General features: G+C 53.7%; 1 protein-coding gene across 3 annotated transcripts in view; it reads right to left on the bottom strand.

Moving 5' to 3' along the window:
• Positions 1-17,917, bottom strand: part of gtf2e2 (general transcription factor IIE, polypeptide 2, beta) — a 244,217-nt gene that overhangs the window by 20,848 nt on the left and 205,452 nt on the right. For all 3 annotated transcript variants that reach the window (XM_070865079.1, XM_070865073.1, XM_070865064.1), the window contains one exon: positions 3,697-3,812. In XM_070865079.1, the coding sequence (XP_070721180.1) occupies positions 3,697-3,812 (116 nt within the window). The remainder of the gene's footprint in view (positions 1-3,696; positions 3,813-17,917) is intronic.

Raw genomic sequence — 17,917 nt, 5'->3', positions numbered from 1 at the left:
GGACGGGCAGAGAGAGGGAGGGGACGGGCAGAGAGAGGGAGGGGGCGGGCAGAGAGAGAGGGGGAACGGCAGAGAGAGAGGGGGAACGGCAGAGAGAGAGGGGGAACGGCAGAGAGAGAGGGGGAGGGCAGAGAGAGAGGTGGTGGGGTAGAGAGAGAGGGGGGGCAGATAGAGAGAGAGGGAGGGCAGAGAGAGAGGGGGAAGGCAGAGAGAGGGGGGGAGGGAAGAGAAAGAGAGGGGGAGGGCAGAGGGAGAGCGGGGGAGGGCAGAGCGAGAGGGGGGGAGGGCAGAGCGGGGGAGGGCAGAGAGAGAGGGGGGAAAGGGAGAGGGAGAGGGGGAAGGGCAGAGGGAGAGAGGGCATGGGTAAAGAGAGGGGGAGCGCAGAGAGTGAGGGGGGCAGGCAGAGAGAGGGGGGGCAGGCAGCGAGTGGGGGGGCAGGCAGAGAGAGAGAGGGGGCGGGCAGAGAGAGAGAGGGGGCGGGCAGAGAGAGAGCGGGGGCGGGCAGAGAGAGAGCGGGGCGGGCAGAGAGAGAGCGGGGGCGGGCAGAGAGAGAGCGGGAGGGCAGAGAGAGAGGGGGAGGGCAGAGAGAGAGGGGGAGGGCAGAGAGAGAGGGGGAGGGCAGAGAGAGAGGGGGGAGGGCAGAGAGAGCGAGGGAAGGGCAGAGAGAGAGGGGGAAGGGCAGAGAGAGCGCGGGAAGGGCAGAGAGAGCGCGGGAAGGGCAGAGAGAGCGAGGGAAGGGCAGAGAGAGCGAGGGAAGGGCAGAGAGAGCGAGGGAAGGGCAGAGAGAGCGAGGGAAGGGCAGAGAGAGCGAGGGAAGGGCAGAGAGAGCGAGGGAAGGCAGAGAGAGCGAGGGAAGGCAGAGAGAGCGAGGGAAGGGCAGAGAGAGCGAGGGAAGGGCAGAGAGAGCGAGGGAAGGGCAGAGAGAGCGAGGGAAGGGCAGAGAGAGCGAGGGAAGGGCAGAGAGAACGAGGGAAGGGCAGAGAGAGCGAGGAAAGGGCAGAGAGAGCGAGGAAAGGGCAGAGAGAGCGAGGAAAGGGCAGAGAGAGCGAGGAAAGGGCAGAGAGAGAGAGGGAAGGGCAGAGAGAGAGGGGTAAAGGCAGAGAGGAAGTTGGGTAAGGGCGGAGAGAGAGGGGGCAGGCAGAGGGAGAGTGGGGGAAGGGCAGAGAGAGAGTGGGGGAAGGGCAGAGAGAGAGGGGGAAGTGCAGAGAGAGGGGGGGCAGGCAGAGAGAGGGGGGGCAGGCAGAAAGAGGGGGGGCAGGCAGAAAGAGGGGGGGCAGGCAGAAAGAGGGAGGGGCAGGCAGAAAGAGGGAGGGGCAGGCAGAAAGAGGGAGGGGCAGGCAGAAAGAGGGGGGGGCAGGCAGAGAGGGGGGGGCAGGCAGAGAGAGGGGGGGCAGGCAGAGAGAGGGGGGGCAGGCAGAGAGGGGGGGGCAGGCAGAGAGAGGGGGGGCAGGCAGAGAGAGGGGGGGCAGGCAGAGAGAGGGGGGGCAGGCAGAGAGAGGGGGGGCAGGCAGAGAGAGGGGGGGCAGGCAGAGAGAGGGGGGGCAGGCAGAGAGAGGGGGGGCAGGCAGAGAGAGGGGGGGCAGGCAGAGAGAGGGGGGGCAGGCAGAGAGAGGGGGGGCAGGCAGAGAGAGGGGGGGCAGGCAGAGAAAGAGAGGGGGCGGGCAGAGAGGGAGACAGGGCGGGCAGAGAGGGAGAGGGGGCGGGCAGAGAGAGAGAGGGGACGGGCAGAGAGAGAGAGGGGACGGGCAGAGAGAGAGAGGGGGAACGGCAGAGAGAGAGGGGGAACGGCAGAGAGAGAGGGGAACGGCAGAGAGAGAGGGGAACGGCAGAGAGAGAGGGGGAACGGCAGAGAGAGAGGGGGAACGGCAGAGAGAGAGGGGGAACGGCAGAGAGAGAGCGGGGGGGCAGAGAGAGAGGGGGGGGAGAGAGAGAGCGGGGGGGAGAGAGAGAGCGGGGGGGAGAGAGAGAGCGGGGGGGAGAGAGAGAGCGGGGGGGAGAGAGAGAGCGGGGGGGAGAGAGAGAGCGGGGGGGAGAGAGAGAGCGGGGGGAGAGAGAGAGCGGGGGGAGAGAGAGAGCGGGGGGGAGAGAGAGAGCGGGGGGGAGAGAGAGAGCGGGGGGGAGAGAGAGAGCGGGGGGGAGAGAGAGAGCGGGAGGGAGAGAGAGAGCGGGGGGGAGAGAGAGCGGGGGGGAGAGAGAGCGGGGGGGAGAGAGAGCGGGGGGGGAGAGAGAGCGGGGGGGGAGAGAGAGCGGGGAGGGAGAAAGAGCGGGGAGGGAGAAAGAGCGGGGAGGGAGAGAGAGCGGGGAGGAGAGAGAGCGGGGAGGGAGAGAGAGCGGGGAGGGAGAGAGAGCGGGGAGGGAGAGAGAGCGGGGGGCGAGGGCAGAGAGAGAGAGAGAGAGAGGGTGACAGCAGAGAGAGGGGAATGAGAGAGGGGGAGGGCAGAGAGAGGGGGGGGCGGAGAGAGAGGGGGGGGCAGAGAGAGAGGGGGGGGCAGAGAGAGAGGGGAGGGCAGAGAGAGAGGGGGAGGGCAGAGAGAGAGGGGGAGGGCAGAGAGAGAGGGGGAGGGCAGAGTGAGAGGGGGAGGGCAGAGTGAGAGGGGGAGGGCAGAGTGAGACGGGGGGAGGGCAGAGTGAGAGGGGGGGAGGGCAGAGTGAGGGGGGGGAGGGCAGAGAGAGAGAGAGGGAGGGAGAGGGCAGATAGAGAGGGAGGGGGAGAGCATCGAGAGAGAGGGGGGAGGGGGCAGAGGGAGAGAGCCGAGAGGTGGTGGGCCGAAAGAGAGAGAGGGAGTGTAGAGAGAGAGAAAGAGCAGAGAAAGAGAGGTCCATTCTGCAGTCACCCCAGCACACCCTCCCCTTCCCACGGCACCTTCCCTTTTACTTGTACTTCTTTCAATTTAGTATTCTGTATTCGTTGCTCACGATGTGGTCTCCTCTACATTGGGGAGACTAAGCGTAGATTGCGTGACCGCTTTGTGGTGCACTTGCGTTCAGTCCGCAATTGTTACCTGAACATCTGGTCACCTGTCACTTTAATTCTCCACTTCACTCCCACTTTGATATCTCCATCCTCAGACTCCTCCACTATTCCAATGAAGCTCAAAGCAAGCTCGAGGAATAGCACCTCATCTTTCGTTTAGGCACTTCATAGCCTTCTGGATTCAACATCGAGTTCAACAATTTCAGAGCATGACTTCTGGCTATCTGTGGCTGCCTTCCCTCCCATCTTATGTTTTTTTTCTTCTTTCTTCCCTTTTTTTCCCCTCTTTGTCTCTAATGGCAGCTGGTCAATACTACGCCATTCACACCCTATCCAAATGAACCTTTTTCTAACTTCTGTCATTACCATTTCAATTCGGCCCATCATGCCTTATGTCTCTTTAATCTCTCCACCCTATCACAGACCTTCCCTTTTGTTCTTTCTTCCCCTCCCCCTTTCAATGCTTAAGAATGTGGTCCTTTCAAACATTTAGCAGTTCTGATGAAGGATCATCGACCTGAAACGTTAACTCTGCTTTTCTCTCCACAGATGCTGAATGACCCGCTGAGATTTCCAGCATTCTCTGTTTTTATTTCAGATTGCAGCATCCACAGTATTTTGCTTTTGTATGGGGCTATTTCTGTTGGGCTAATTGACTGTTTGCAACTGTTAAACCTTTAAGTGACGCGATAGTGAGATGGTTTTAATGGAAATGTACATACCACCTTCTTTGGTCCTGTCTCCTGCATTGAAGAAATGCCCTGCCTTTTCAAATATTCCTCAATCTTCTCTTCATCCATAGAATCCACTGGAATACTTCTCCATAGCTTCTGAAATTCTACATCAAAATGAAGACTTAATTGTTATAATTAATGGCTATGGACCGAAACTGTGGATATAATTTATGTCTTTGCAGTTGGGACAAGTTCAAATATTGTCTAGGATAATGGTGCATCTTCCTAAAGGGAGGTTACCAATTCCTTACAGTTTGTTAGACTTAATCTTGGCAAATGAATCAGGGGATGAAGGCGAGGATCATTGAGGATCCAACAATTTCATCAGATTTAAAATACTCAAGAAGATGAGTGACACAAAAATACTTGGGCTGGAAATTTGGGATCGCCCATTTTGAGGCGTTATTCCTGTTGGGGAGGTATCTAGCATCCTCGAAAAGTGTGCGACGCCGACCACAAAATTGGGTTTCATGGCACCAAGAGGGAACAGGAGCGCTAAATCAATCGTTCCACAATTCAATTAGGGCGGTGCAACCGAAAATCGCAGCAATAAATTTGAAGAAGCAATATGCATGCTCCAAAGGCTGTGATTCTTGAAGGCTTGGTAAGATAAGTATGCGCAGTTTCACCTTCTCACTCTGATCAGAGCGGGAAAGTGGAGGAGCAAGAAGGCCACCAGCATGCCCACTGCTTCACACCCACCTTAATCGAGGCTGTGGAGAGGAGGTGGAATGTGCTGCAACCTCCAAGTGGAAGGTAGCCCGTTCCTAGAGTGTTCCAAAGGCTATGGAGGGAGGTGGTCTAGCATGTGTCCGCTAGGAACACAGAAACCAGAACTGCGACACAATGTCGCAAGAAGTTCAACGACCTCATCAGGATCGTAAGGATGAGTACCCTTTCTATTAACGTTGTTATGCCATAATGTAAACTTCACTGTCTCACACAATGTAAAGTCTTTGCAGTACTTGCTCCTTCTCTATGTGTACCAGGCCATGGGCTTCGTTGGTGAAACCACCATAAAAATTCAGGCTCAGTTCGCCAGCCATGCCCTGCCCATCCAAATGTCACTCGCCGCCTTGTTCCCTATTCAGCCTGACCCTCCTCGCACTACCATTTCAATCTTGATATGCATTCACAAGACTTCAGCCTCATCGTTAATCTTAGGTGATTGTTACCTAATCACAACGTTCACACATCCACTCTGTGCAGCCACACAGATTCAAATGGAGATCTGCACACTTCCAGACAGTAGCAGCTATTCAACTATGGAAGGCACATGTAGCACACGGTGAGCTGCACACTCACTCACACCTTCTTGTGTTTCTTATTGCAGTCAAAAAAGGCGCACAACAGGCGAGAGCAGCAGCGCACCAGGGGAGGGGAGCTTGACATCCAGGACCTCACTGAGGTGGAGGAGCGAGTGTCCATCCTCATGGGCACACCAGTTGGTGCGGTAGTGGTCAGCGAAGCCAAGCCCCCTGTAGGCAGCAACGGTATGTGAATGCCCTTTGCGTTTTCTGTGAGACCCTTTATCCTCGATACCAAATGCCTTACCCCCATTACAAAAAAATGTCCAATGCCACCTCCTCCTTCCCTTCCTGCTCCCTCCCCTGCTGCTAACCAGTTTTGTTGCTTTGTGCGTACAGATGATGAGCTAGAAGCACGGCAGCCTGCCCATGAGGCCTCCACATCGAACGACGGGGGAAACGAGGAGGAAGGGGACAAAAGTATTGCGACAGAGCAGGACCCACCATTAGCTGCACCGTGGGGACATTACCTCGGTGGAAGAACCAACATTCCTGGGATGTGAAGAGCCTGAGGCTCCTGGCCCCAGTGGCCTGAAACTACTCCAAGCGCGAGGGGATGCTTGGGGCCCAGCTCCCCGGAGGGTGAGTCGGCCCATGAGTCTTACTCAGAGACACTCAGATGTGGAGCTGAACTTGGAGGCTACGTCCAGAGAGTCCATTCAAAGGTACCGCGAGCTTATGGGTGCATTGGAAAGGGTCGCGCAGAGCAGGAGGCACTTGCTCTGAGATTGGCGGAGCCCACCTCATGCATTGCCCGAGCCTCTCAGCAGCCCAACAAGCCTATCCTTGCCCGCTTACACAGGATGGAGGGGGGGGGGCGGGGAAGAGGAGGACACGGGGTGGGGGGGGGGGGGAGGGGGAAGAGGAGGACTGGGGGGGTGGAAGAGAGGAGGACTTGGGGGTGAAGAGTGGAGGACGGGGGGTGGGGGTACGGTGAGAGGAGGACGAGGGGGGTGGGCGGAGAGGAGGACGGGGTCTTGGGGGGGGGGGGGGGGGGGGGGGAGGACCGGGTTGGTGGGGGGGGGGGGGGGGGGGGGAGAGGAGGACGGGGCGTGCGTGGAGGGGGGGGAAGGAGGCCGGGGGGTCGTGGAGTGGGTGGGAGTAGGACAATGCGGCGGGGGGGGGGGGGGGAAGAGGAGGGACGGGAGGGAGGGGCGGGTGGGAAGGGGAGGACGGGGGGGGAGGGGGATGAGGACCGGGGGGGGGATGAGGAAGGGAGGTGGCGGGGTAGAATGAGGAGGACGGGGGGGGGCGGGGATGAGGACAGGGTGCGGGGGTGATGAGGGTGAGGAGGACGGGGGGGGGGGGGGGAGAATGGGGGGGCGGTGGAGAGGTCGACGGGGGCAGAGAGCAGAAGGGGGAGAGAGGACTAGGGGATGGGGTAGGAGGATTGGGTGGGGGTGGGGGATAGGAGGATTGGGGGGGGGGAGGAGCGGGCAGGGGGATGATGAGGGGGCGGGGGAGAGAGTAGGGGAGGAGGATGGGGGGATGGTGGCAGAGAGCAGGAGGGAGAGAGGAGGACCAGGGGGTGAGGTAGGAGGATTGGGGGGGGAGGAGAGAGCAGGACGATGAGGAGGATGGGGGGGGGGGGGGGGGGGAGAAGAGAGAGAGAGAGAGAGAGGGGAGGACAGGGGGGGGGGGGGGAAGAGCGAGAGGAGGACAGGGCGAGATGAGGTCGGTTAGCGAGGGATTGAGAGCGGGGGAGGGGGGGGGAGGAGAGAGGAGGGGGGCGGGGGGAGGAAGAGGAGGACGGGGGCGGGGGGGGGAGGGAAGAGGAGGACCGGGGCTGGGGGTAGGAGGACGGGGGGGGTGGGGGTGGGGTAGGAGGACGGGGGGTGGGGTGCAGGAGAACGGGGGGGTGCAGGAGGATTGGGGGGGGTGAGGACAAGGGGAGTGATGAGGACGGGGGGGGGGGGCGGAGAAGAGGACGGGGGGGGGGGGGGAGGAAAGAGGAGGATGGGGGGGAGGGGTGGGAGAACGGGAGGGAGGGGAACTTAGAATAACCTATTCTAAGCCTGGAACAGCTGCAGACTCACAGCATTTAAAATGGGAGGAAAAAGGTATAAAATAACTTGTGTATCTGTAAAGCATGCACTCCCATGTTCCGCCACCAGGGAGCGCATCCCCTGAAGTCCCAAGGGATCCCAGCATCCCTTGGGAGCACTGTATATAAGCCGGCCCCAAAGGCCTGTCCCCCACACTCTGGAGTGTCTTAATAAAGGCTGAGGTCGCTGCTACTTTAACCTCCCTGTGTGCAGTCTCATCTGTGTTAGGAACACAATAACTGGCGACGAGTATACGAACCCAACGCAAAGATGCAGCAAACTGTGGGCATCCTGGAGAAGTTCTCGGAGGGTGAGGACTGGGAAGCCTATGTCAAACGGCTAGACCAGTACTTTGTAGCCAACGAGCTGGACGGAGAAGGAAGCGCTGCAAAGACTCCTCACAGTCTGCGGGGCACCGACCTATAGCCTCATGAAGAATCTTCTGGCTCCGGTGAAACCCACGGATAAGTTGTTTGAGGAACTGTATACACTGGTTCGGGAACATCTTAACCCGAGGGAGAGCGTGCTGATGGCGAGGTATCGGTTCTACACGTGCCAGCGATCTGAAGGTCAGGAAGTGGCTACGTCGCCGAGCTAAGGCGACTTGCAGGACAATGTGAGTTTGATGGCTACCTGGAGCAGATGCTCAGAGACTTTTTTGTACTGGGCATTGGCCACGAGACCATCCTACGAAAACTTTTGACTGTAGAGACACCGACCCTCAGTAAGGCCATTGCGATAGCACAGGCGTTTATGTCCACCAGTGATAACACCAAACAAATCTATCAGCACACAAGTGCGAGCAATGTTCATAAATTAACTGGAACTGTGTTTGTGAGCAGAAATGTACAGGGCAGAACCCACGAGTCTGCAACTGCCAGCAGGCCTCAGATGACCCAGATGACTCAGAGTCCGCAACAAAGGATGAATGCAAGGCAATTCACACCTTGTTGGCGTTGTGGAGGCTTCCATGCAGCCTATTCATGCCGCTTCAAAGAGTATGTTTGCAAGAGCTGTGGAACAATGGGGCACCTCCAACGACCTTGCAGACGAGCTGCAAGCTCTGCAAAACCTGCCAACCACCACGTGGCAGAGGAAGATCGGTCCATGGTGGATCAAAGCAATTTCGAGCCTGAGAGAGAGGAGGCAGATGCTGAAGTACACGGGGTGCACACATTTGAGATGAAATGTCCACCTATAATGCAAATTTAAAATTGAATGGCTTACCCGTAGCCATGGAACTGGACACTGGCGCTAGCTAATCCATCATGAGGAAAAAGATGTTTGAAAGACTGTGCTGCAACAAGGCACTCAGACCAGCCCTGAGCCCCATCCACACGAAACTGAGAACGTACACCAAAGAGCTCATCACTGTCCTGGGCAGTGCCATGGTCAAGGTCACCTACGAGGGCACGGTGCACAAACTGCCACTCTGGATTGTCCCAGGCGATGGCCCCACACTGCTTGGAAGGAGCTGGCTGGGCAAAATCCGCTGGAACTGGGATGACATCCGAGCGCTATCACATGTCGATGAGGTCTCATGTACCCAGGTTCTTAACAAATTTCCTTCCCTTTTTGAGCCAGGCATTGGAAACTTTTTCGGGGCGAAGGTGCGGATCCACTTGGTCCCAAAGGCACGACCCATTTATCACAAGGCGCGAGTGGTACCTCACATGATGAGGGAGAGAGTGGAAATTGAGCTGGACAGGCTGCAACGCGAGGGCATCTTCTCCCCAGTGGAATTCAGCGAGTGGGCCAGCTGGATTGATCCAGTACTCAAAAGTGATGGCACGGTCAGGATTTGCGGCGATTATAAAGTAACTATTAATCGTTTCTCGCTGCAGGACCAATACCCGCTACCTAAGGCAGACGACCTACTTGCGACGCTGGCAGGAGGCAAGACGTTCACCAAGCTCGACCTGACTTCAGCCTACATGACGCAGGAGCTGGAGCAGTCTTCGAAGGGCCTCACCTGCATCAACACGCACAAGGGACTGTTCACCTACAACAGATGCCCGTTTGGAATTCGGTCGGCTGCAGCGATCTTCCAGAGAAACATGGAGAGCCTACTCAAGTCGGTACCACGCGCGGTTTTTTCAGGACGACATATTGGTCACTGGTCGGGACACTGTCGAGCACCTACAAAATCTGGAGGAGTGGATCGTGTAGGGCTGCGGCTGAAGAAAGTCGAAATGCGTCTTCGTGGCAACAGAAGTGGAGTTTATGGGGAGAAAGATCGCGGCGGACGGCATTCGGCCCACAGACGCCAAGACAGAGGCGATCAGGAACACGCCCAGGCCACAGAACGTCACGGAGCTGCGGTCGTTCCTGGGACTCCTCAACTATTTTGGTAACTTCCTACCGGGGTTAAGCCCCTACATGTGTTATGGCGTAAAGGTGAGAAATGGGTATGGGGAAAAATACAAGTAATTGCTTTTGAGAAAGCCAGAAACATTTTATGCTCCAACAACCTGCTTGTATTGTATAATCCGTGTAAAAGACTTGTGCTAGCATGTGACGCGTCGTCGTACAGAGTCGGGTGTGTATTACAACAAGCTAACGTTGCGGGGAAGTTGCAACCTGTCGCCTATGCCTCCAGGAGCTTGTCTAAGGCCGAGAGGTTCTACAGCATGATTGAGAAAGAGGCATTAGCGTGTGTGTTCAGGGTAAAGAAAATGCATCAGTACCTGTTTGGCCTCAAATTTGAGCTGGAAACCGATCACAAGTCCCTCATATCCCTGTTCGCTGAAAACAAAGGGATAAATACTAATGCCTGAGCCCCCATGCAAAGGTGGGCACTCGCCCTATCAGCGTATAACTATACCATCCGCCACAGGACAGGCACTGAGAATTGTGTGGATGCTCTGTCGGCTACCATTGCCCACCACGGGAGTGGAAATGGCGCAGCCTACAAACTTGTTGATGGTGGCGCAGCCTGCAGACTTGTTGATGGTCATGGAAGCGTTTGAAAATGACAAATCACCTGTCACGGCCCACCAGATTAGGACTTGGACCATACAAGATCCTCTGCTGTCCCTAGTAAAAAAACTGTGTACTGCATGGGAGCTAGGCCAGCATCCCCGTTGAAATGCAAGAGCTAATCAAGCCGTTCCAGCGGCAGCAGATTAGGAAAAGGGGGTGGGTGCAAGGAGAGCTCGGTGTCATGGTTCATCAGTCACTGAAAGTTGGCATGCAGGTACAGCAGGCGGCGAAGGCGACAAATGGTATGTTGGCCTTCATAGCTCGGGAATTTGAGTATAGGAGCAGGGAGGTCTTACTGCAGTTGTACAGGGCTTGAGTGAGGCCTCACCTGGAATATTGTGTTCAGTTTTGGTTTCCTAATCTGAGGAAGAACGTTCTTGCTATTGAGGGAGTGCAGCGAAGGTTTACCAGACTAATTCCAGGGATGGCTGGACTGACATATGAGGAGAGACTCGATCAACTGGGCCTTTATACTCTGGAGTTTAGAAGGATGAGAGGGGATCGCATAGAAACGTATAAGATTCTGACGGGACTGGACAGGTTAGATGCGGGAAGAATGTTCCCGATGTTGGGGAAGTCCAGAACCAGGGGACATGGTCTTAGGATAAGGGGTAAGCCATTTAGGACTGAGATGAGGAGAAACTTCCTCACTCAGAGAGTTGTTAACCTATGGAATTCCCTCTGCCGCAGAGAATTGTTGATGCCAGTTCATTGGATATATTCAAGAGGGAGTTAGATATGATCTTTACGGCTAAGGGGATCAAGGGGTATGGTGAGAAAGCAGGAAAGACGTACTGAGGGAATGATCAGCCATCATCTTATTGAATGGCGGTGCAGGCTCGAAGGGCCTACTCCTGCACCTATTTTCTATATTTCTATGAAAGGACGAGCTGTCCATTGAGGCAGACTGCCTGTTGTGGGGTAACCGCAAAAAGGGCAGGGAGACGTTCATCTCGGATCTCCACAGCACACACCCGGGTATAGTAATGATGAAAGCGATAGCCAGATCCCACATGTGGTGGCCTGGTATCGACTCTGACTTGGAGTCCTGTGTATGGCAATGCCGCGTGTGTGCTCAGTTGAGCAACGCGCCCAGAGAAGCATCAGTAAGTTTGTGGTCCTGGCCCTCCAGACCATGGTCAAGGATCCATGTCGACTATGCGGGCCCGTTTATTGGTAAAATGTTCCTGGTGGTGGTGGTTGCTTTTTCAAAATGGATTGAATGTGAAATAATGTTGGGAACCACCGTCACCACTACCATTGAAAGTCTGAGGGCCATGTTTGCCACCCACGGCCTGCATGACATACTGGTCAGTGACAACGGGCCATGTTTCACCAGTGCCGAATTTAAAAGAATTCATGAACCACAGTGGGAACAAACATGTCACCTCGGCCCCGTTTTAAACCAGCCTCCAATGGGCAGGTAGAGCGGGCAATACAAACAATCAAACAGAGCCTTAAAAGAGTCACAGAAGGCTCGTTCCAAACCCGCCGGTCCCGAGTACTGCTCAGCTACCGCACGAGACCCCACTCGCTCACAGGGATGCCCCTGGCTGAGCTACTCATGAAAAGGACACTCTCGCTGGTTCACCCCAATCTGCATGATCAGGTAGAGAGCAGGCGGCAGCAACAAAATGTGAACAATGGTCGCACTACTGTGTCACGGGAAATTGATCTTAATGACCCTGTGTATGTGCTAAACTATGGACATAGTCCCAAGTGGATCGCGAGCACGGTGATAGTTAAAGAAGGGAGCAGGGTGTTTGTAGTCAAACTAGACAATGGACAAATTTGCAGAAAGCACCTGGACCAAACGAGGCTGCAGTTCACAGACTGCCCTGAACAACCCACAGCAGACACCACCTTTTTCGAGCCCACAACACACACCCAAAGGATCAACGATACCACCCCGGACCAGGAAATTGAACCCATCGTGCCCAACAGCCCAGCGAGGCCAGGCTCAGCCAGCAACCCTGCAGGGCCAACAACACACCAGCCCAGCGAGGGCACAGCCAACACACCAGAACAGACATTTGTACCGAGGCGGTCCACCAGGGAAAGAAAGGCTCCCGACCGCCTCACCTTATAAATAGTTTTCACTTCGACTTTGGGGGGGGCGATGGGGAGTGATGTTGTGTTTCTGTAAAGCATGCACTCCCATGTTCCACCACCAGGGAGCGCATCCCCTGATGTCCCAAGGGATCCCAGCATCCCTTGGGAGCACTGTATATGAGCCTGCCCCGAAGGCCTGTTCCTCACTCTGGAGTGTCTTAATAAAGACTGAGGTCACTGTTACTTTAACCTCGCTCTGTGCAGTCTCATCTGTGTTCGGAACATAATAGTAACAGCTATTGAACTCTGCAGGCAGTGGTAACACAGAAGAAGACTAGAGGAGGACTACGGTCAATAGAACACAGCAAGAGACAGCGTCCCAGTCACTCAGTAGGCTACCGTTGAGGTTTCAAGGAACAGACTGTCGACTATCGCCTTGTTAAGTATTATTTCTTTGTGCTGGAAGTAAACTACTTAATAACATCTGTTGTGCTTATTTACAAGATACCTGCACAGGGCCTGTGTTTCTCATTTTGGACTGTTCAGTCACCTAAGGAGTCATTTTAAGAGTGGAAGCAAGTCTTCCTCGATTCCGAGGGACTGCTTATGACGATGATGATATCTGTACCCAGCGTGATTTGTTGTGGTCACGGATCCAAGTCTCTTCTGACAGATCTAATAAATCTTACAGAGGAGGACTAGGTGGAGGAGGAGATAGAGGAGGAGGAACAACTCATTTGCCATTCTGCAAAGGCAGTTCGCGACCTCATGTCATCAGACTTTGTTTCCAGTGAATTCCAGTTCATTTCTTGTTTACTCTGCACGTTCCCATCAGCACATCCATTTCCCCTTCCATACCACAGCCCCAAAACTGAAACGATAGCGAGAACCAAATAGGCAACATTCCAATAAAATATATCTCATAACATTCACCACAATTATAAACAACAATTACATTTACAAAACTCCCTTGTGCCAAACTTTATAGCCCCTCTCAACACTGGATTTAGCTATTCAACTGCTCCTGCGTAGTGTATCCCCTGTGGCTGCAACATAGAAAGATAGAAAATAGATGCAGGAGTAGGCCATTCAGCCCTTCGAGCCTGCACCGCCATTCAATGAGTTCATGGCTGAACATGCAACTTCAGTACCCCAATCCTGCTTTCTCGTCATACCCCTTGATCCTCCTAGTAATAAGGACTACATCTAACTCCTTTTTGAATATATTTAGTGAATTGGCCTCAACAACTTTCTGTGGTAGAGAATTCCACAGGTTCACCACTCTCTGGGTGAAGAAGTTTCTCCTCATCTCGGTCCTAAATGGCTTACCCCTTATCCTTAGACTGTGACCCTTGGTTCTGGACTTCCCCAACATTGGGAACATTTTTCCTGCATCTAACCTGTCTAAACCCGTCAGAATTTTAAACGTTTCTATGAGATCCCCTCTCATTCTTCTGAACTCCAGTGAATACAAGCCCAGTTGATCCAGTCTTTTTTGATATGTCAGTCCCGCCATCCCGGGAATCAGTCTGGTGAACCTTCGCTGCACTCACTCAATAGCTAGAATGTCCTTCCTCAAGTTAGGAGACCAAAACTTACACAATACTCCAGGTGTAGCCTCACCAAGGCCCTGTACGACTGTAGTAACACCTCCCTGCCCCTGTACTCAAATCCCCTCGCTATGAAGGCCAACATGTCATTTGCTTTCTGAACCGCCTGCTGTACCTGCATGCCAACCTTCAATGACTGATGTACCATGACACCCAGGTCTCGTTGCACCTCCCCTTTTCCTAATCTGTCACCATTCAGATAATAGTCTGTCTCTCTGTTTTTACCACCAAAGTGGATAACCTCACATTTATCCACATTATACTTCATCTGCCATGCATTTGCCCACTCAGCTAACCTATCCAAGTCACTCTGCAGCCTCATAGCATCCTCCTCGCAGCTCACACTGCCACCCAACTTAGTGTCATCCGCAAATTTGGAGATACTACATTTAATCCCCTCGTCTAAATCATTAATGTACAATGTAAACAGCTGGGGCCCCAGCACAGAACCTTGCGGTACCCCACTAGTCACTGCCTGCCATTCTGAAAAGTCCCCATTTACTCCTACTCTTTGCTTCCTGTCTGCCAACCAGTTCTCAATCCATGTCAGCACACTACCCCCAATCCCATGTGCTTTAATTTTGCACATTAATCTCTTGTGTGGGACCTTGTCGAAAGCCTTCTGAAAGTCCAAATACACCACATCAACTGCTTCTCCCTTGTCCACTCTACTGGAAACATCCTCAAAAAATTCCAGAAGATTTGTCAAGCATGATTTCCCTTTCACAAATCCATGCTGACTTGGAGCTATCATGTCACCTCTTTCCAAATGCGCTGCTATGACATCCTTAATAATTGATTCCATCATTTTACCCACTACCGATGTCAGGCTGACCGGTCTATAATTCCCTGTTTTCTCTCTCCCTCCTTTTTTTTAAAGATGGCCTTGCAGGACGCCCTCTACCAGCTCTGGGCCTGGAAGGCTCGGCTGTCAACTGAACCACCTCAGGCTGGGCGGCAGCAGTCTGGGCTGGCTGGATGACAGGCAGCGACAAGTGCAATGATGGACTGGGAGTGGTGGGCTCAGGAATGCTGTCATCCTGAGAGGACAGCAGGTTCCTACTCCACTGACACACTGCCACTCCCTGAGGCAGCACCTGAGTATCCATCCCAATCTGCTGGTGCAGAGATTGATGGCATGCTGCGACACCATGAGATCCCCGGTCGACTGTGGTGGACCCAGCGACGATGGCAGCAGTCAGAGCTCATGTAACATCCAGCTGAGACTGCATGAGAGCAGTATGAGCTTCAATGCCAGCAACCACTGACTGCATTACAGCACTCAGATGCGTTGCATTGCCTCCATCTGTGCTGCAATGAAACTTGTCACATCGCCAATGACACACATCATGAGATCTGGGTCCCCACAGTCTGGGAATCCATCATCGTCTGAAGACTGGAAATGATGGGCTCCTTGGTATGCGCAGAGCTGTGTGCAATGTTAGAGGCGGACTCCTCCATGCTTCTTATCATTGCCAAGAGGCTCTAAGACACACATGCAATTGCACCTATTCTGTTGCAGTGTATGGTCATCACCCTGGTTGTGAATGCCTCCCCATCGAGGTCCTCATCTGAGCCCTGTGCAGCAGAACTCGGGCACGAACTTTCCCTCCGGGGTGCTGGCCCCCGAGCTACCCTTTCCCCATGCTGCAGCCCGCTAGGCCCTGGTGCATCATCCAGTGCAGATTCCTCTACTAAGCTAACCTCCAACGAACACATACTGCCAGTCTCTGAGCTGGTGCCTGCAGATGAGAGATGCAATAACACGGTACTTGGGTCCTCCTCCTCTTCTCCTTCCTCACTATCATTGCAGGGACAGGCTGCTCATCTGCTTGCTGATTTTCTGAAATCAAAAAGGGCACATGGCTCGCGTTAAGGTGAGGTCAGGGGGGCAGGAATGGAGCAAGGAATGCAGACAGTATCAGGAGCTGGAAAGTGATAAAGGCTTCTGGTGTGAGGGGTAAGTGGGATGAGAAAAGGAGAGGGGATAAAGATACCGTTGTTGCTCCATCGGGGTTGGCATCGCCAACGGCCACCACTTGCTGGCCAATCAGTCATTGCACTCGCTGGACCTGAGGTTCACCCCCACCTGTCCTCTGCTGCTCCTTCCTATTATATGCCATCTTGGCCTGAAAAAGAAAGGAATGTGTATGAGTCAGAGTCCAGCTATGTGTCTGGGAGATATGCCTGCCGTCGTTGAATAGCATGAGATGAGGATGAGAGTTTGAGTAGCTGCACATGTTTGGTGGGGGAGTGGTGGTTTACGCAGTGTGCATAGACAGAGGTTCAGAGGCTGGTATGTAGGAGCTGTGGAAGCTTGTACTCACCTTGACCATCCACCTGAGGTCGTTGAATTTCTTCTGACACAGAGAGGCTTCGCTGAACGGCAGTGCTGGCCGCCACCGCCACTTCCCTCCACATTGCCGGGAACAGCGATCCCCTCCCCCCCTACTTTGTTCGACTGCCCCCACCAATGCCACGTTATTGAAACAGCGAGTGTCATCCTCACGGGGCGCTAGCCAATTTCGGCTGCCGGGTGGGAAGGGACCGCCGCGGGAAGGGGCGCACGGCGATGACGTGATTGCCGCAAGCGCAGTGGCCGGTGGAGTTACCGGCGGGGGCATGGTGCTACCGTTTTTGCACCTCTGCTAACTCCCGTGCAATTTCGTGGGAGACGGTAGTGCCGCCCTCCCCCGCTACCCCACTGGGCAAAAACTGTTTTGCCCAACGTGTTTGGTGCTAACGTGAGAACATAAAAATATAAGAAATAAGAGCAGCAGTAGGCCATTGGCCCCTTGAGCCTAGTGATCCTTCTCTGAACTTCCTCCAATGCAAATATATCTCTCCTTAAATAAGGAGACCAAAACCATACTCAGGACTCTAGGTGTGGTTTCACCAATACCCTGTGCAGTTGAAGCAGGACTACCCCTTTGCAATAAAGGCCAACATTCCCCATTTGCCTTCCTGATTAGGTGCTGTACCTGCATACTAACTTTTTGTGTTTCATGCACAAGGATCCCCAGGTCCCTCTGTACTGCATTTTATAATATCTCTCCATTTAAATAATAATTTGCTCTTTTATTGTTCCTGCCAAAGTGGATGACCTCACACTTTCCCATATTATACTCCATCTGCCAAATGTTTGCCCACTCACTTAGCCTGCCTATATCACTTTGCAGATTCTTTGTGTCCTCCTCACAACTTGCTTTCCCACCCATCTTTGTATCATCAGCAAACTTGGCTACATTACACTCAGTAATCTAAGTCATTAATACAGATTGTAAATAGTTGAGGCCCCAGCCCCGATCCCTGTGGCACCCAACTAGTTACCATTTGCCAACCAGAAAATGACCCATTTATCCCGACTTGGTTTTCTGTTAGTGAGCCAATCCTCTATCCATACTAATATATTACCCCCAACCCAGTGAGCTTTTATCTTGTGCAGTAAGCTTTTATGTGGCACCTTATTGGTTCCCACTAATCCACCCTGCTCATTACATACTCAAAGAACTCCAGCAAATTTCTCAAACATGATTTCCCTTTCAAATGTCCTGCTACTGTTTCCTTAATAATGGACTGCAGTATTTTCCCAACGACAGATGTTAGCCAAACTGGTCTAGTTTCCTGCTTTCTGTCTCCCTCCTTTTTTAATAGGAGCATTACATTTGCAGTTTTCCAATCCGCTGGGACCTCTCCAGAATCCAGGGAATTTTGGTACATTTCAACCAATGTATCCACAATCTCAGCAGCCACTTCTTTTAAGACCCTAGCATGATGGCCCATTAGTCCCATTATTTTACTGAGTACTTTCTCTTTAGTGATGGTGATTGTTTTAAGTTCCCCTTCCCTGTAGACGCAGTACAAGGGAATTTCGGCCCCCTTATCTTTAAATGAAGCCTCCCCACCTGTCTATCCCGCTCAGGTGGTGGTGTGGCTGTCATCACCAAATAACACCTCGGTCTGTCCCCCTATTCCTCCGAGACTTTCTCCTCCTTTGAGCACCTCACCTTATTCCACCACACTCACCTCTCGTTTTAAATTCTCATTCTCTACCACCCACACAAGTATCATAATTTTTTGTTTATCACTTCACTGCTTTCCTCCCTCTGCCTCTGCACTGAATGACTTCTCATCCCTGGCAATTTCAACCTCCATCTCTGCAGGAAGTTGTCAATCAAAGTACTGGTCAGGTGGGCAGAATAGTGGCAAATGG

This window comes from Pristiophorus japonicus, chromosome 2 (assembly GCF_044704955.1).
Source record: "Pristiophorus japonicus isolate sPriJap1 chromosome 2, sPriJap1.hap1, whole genome shotgun sequence".
Lineage (NCBI taxonomy): Eukaryota > Metazoa > Chordata > Chondrichthyes > Pristiophoridae > Pristiophorus > Pristiophorus japonicus.
Note: the sequence above shows the minus strand (reverse complement) of the source record. Positions and strands in the feature narration are given on the sequence as shown.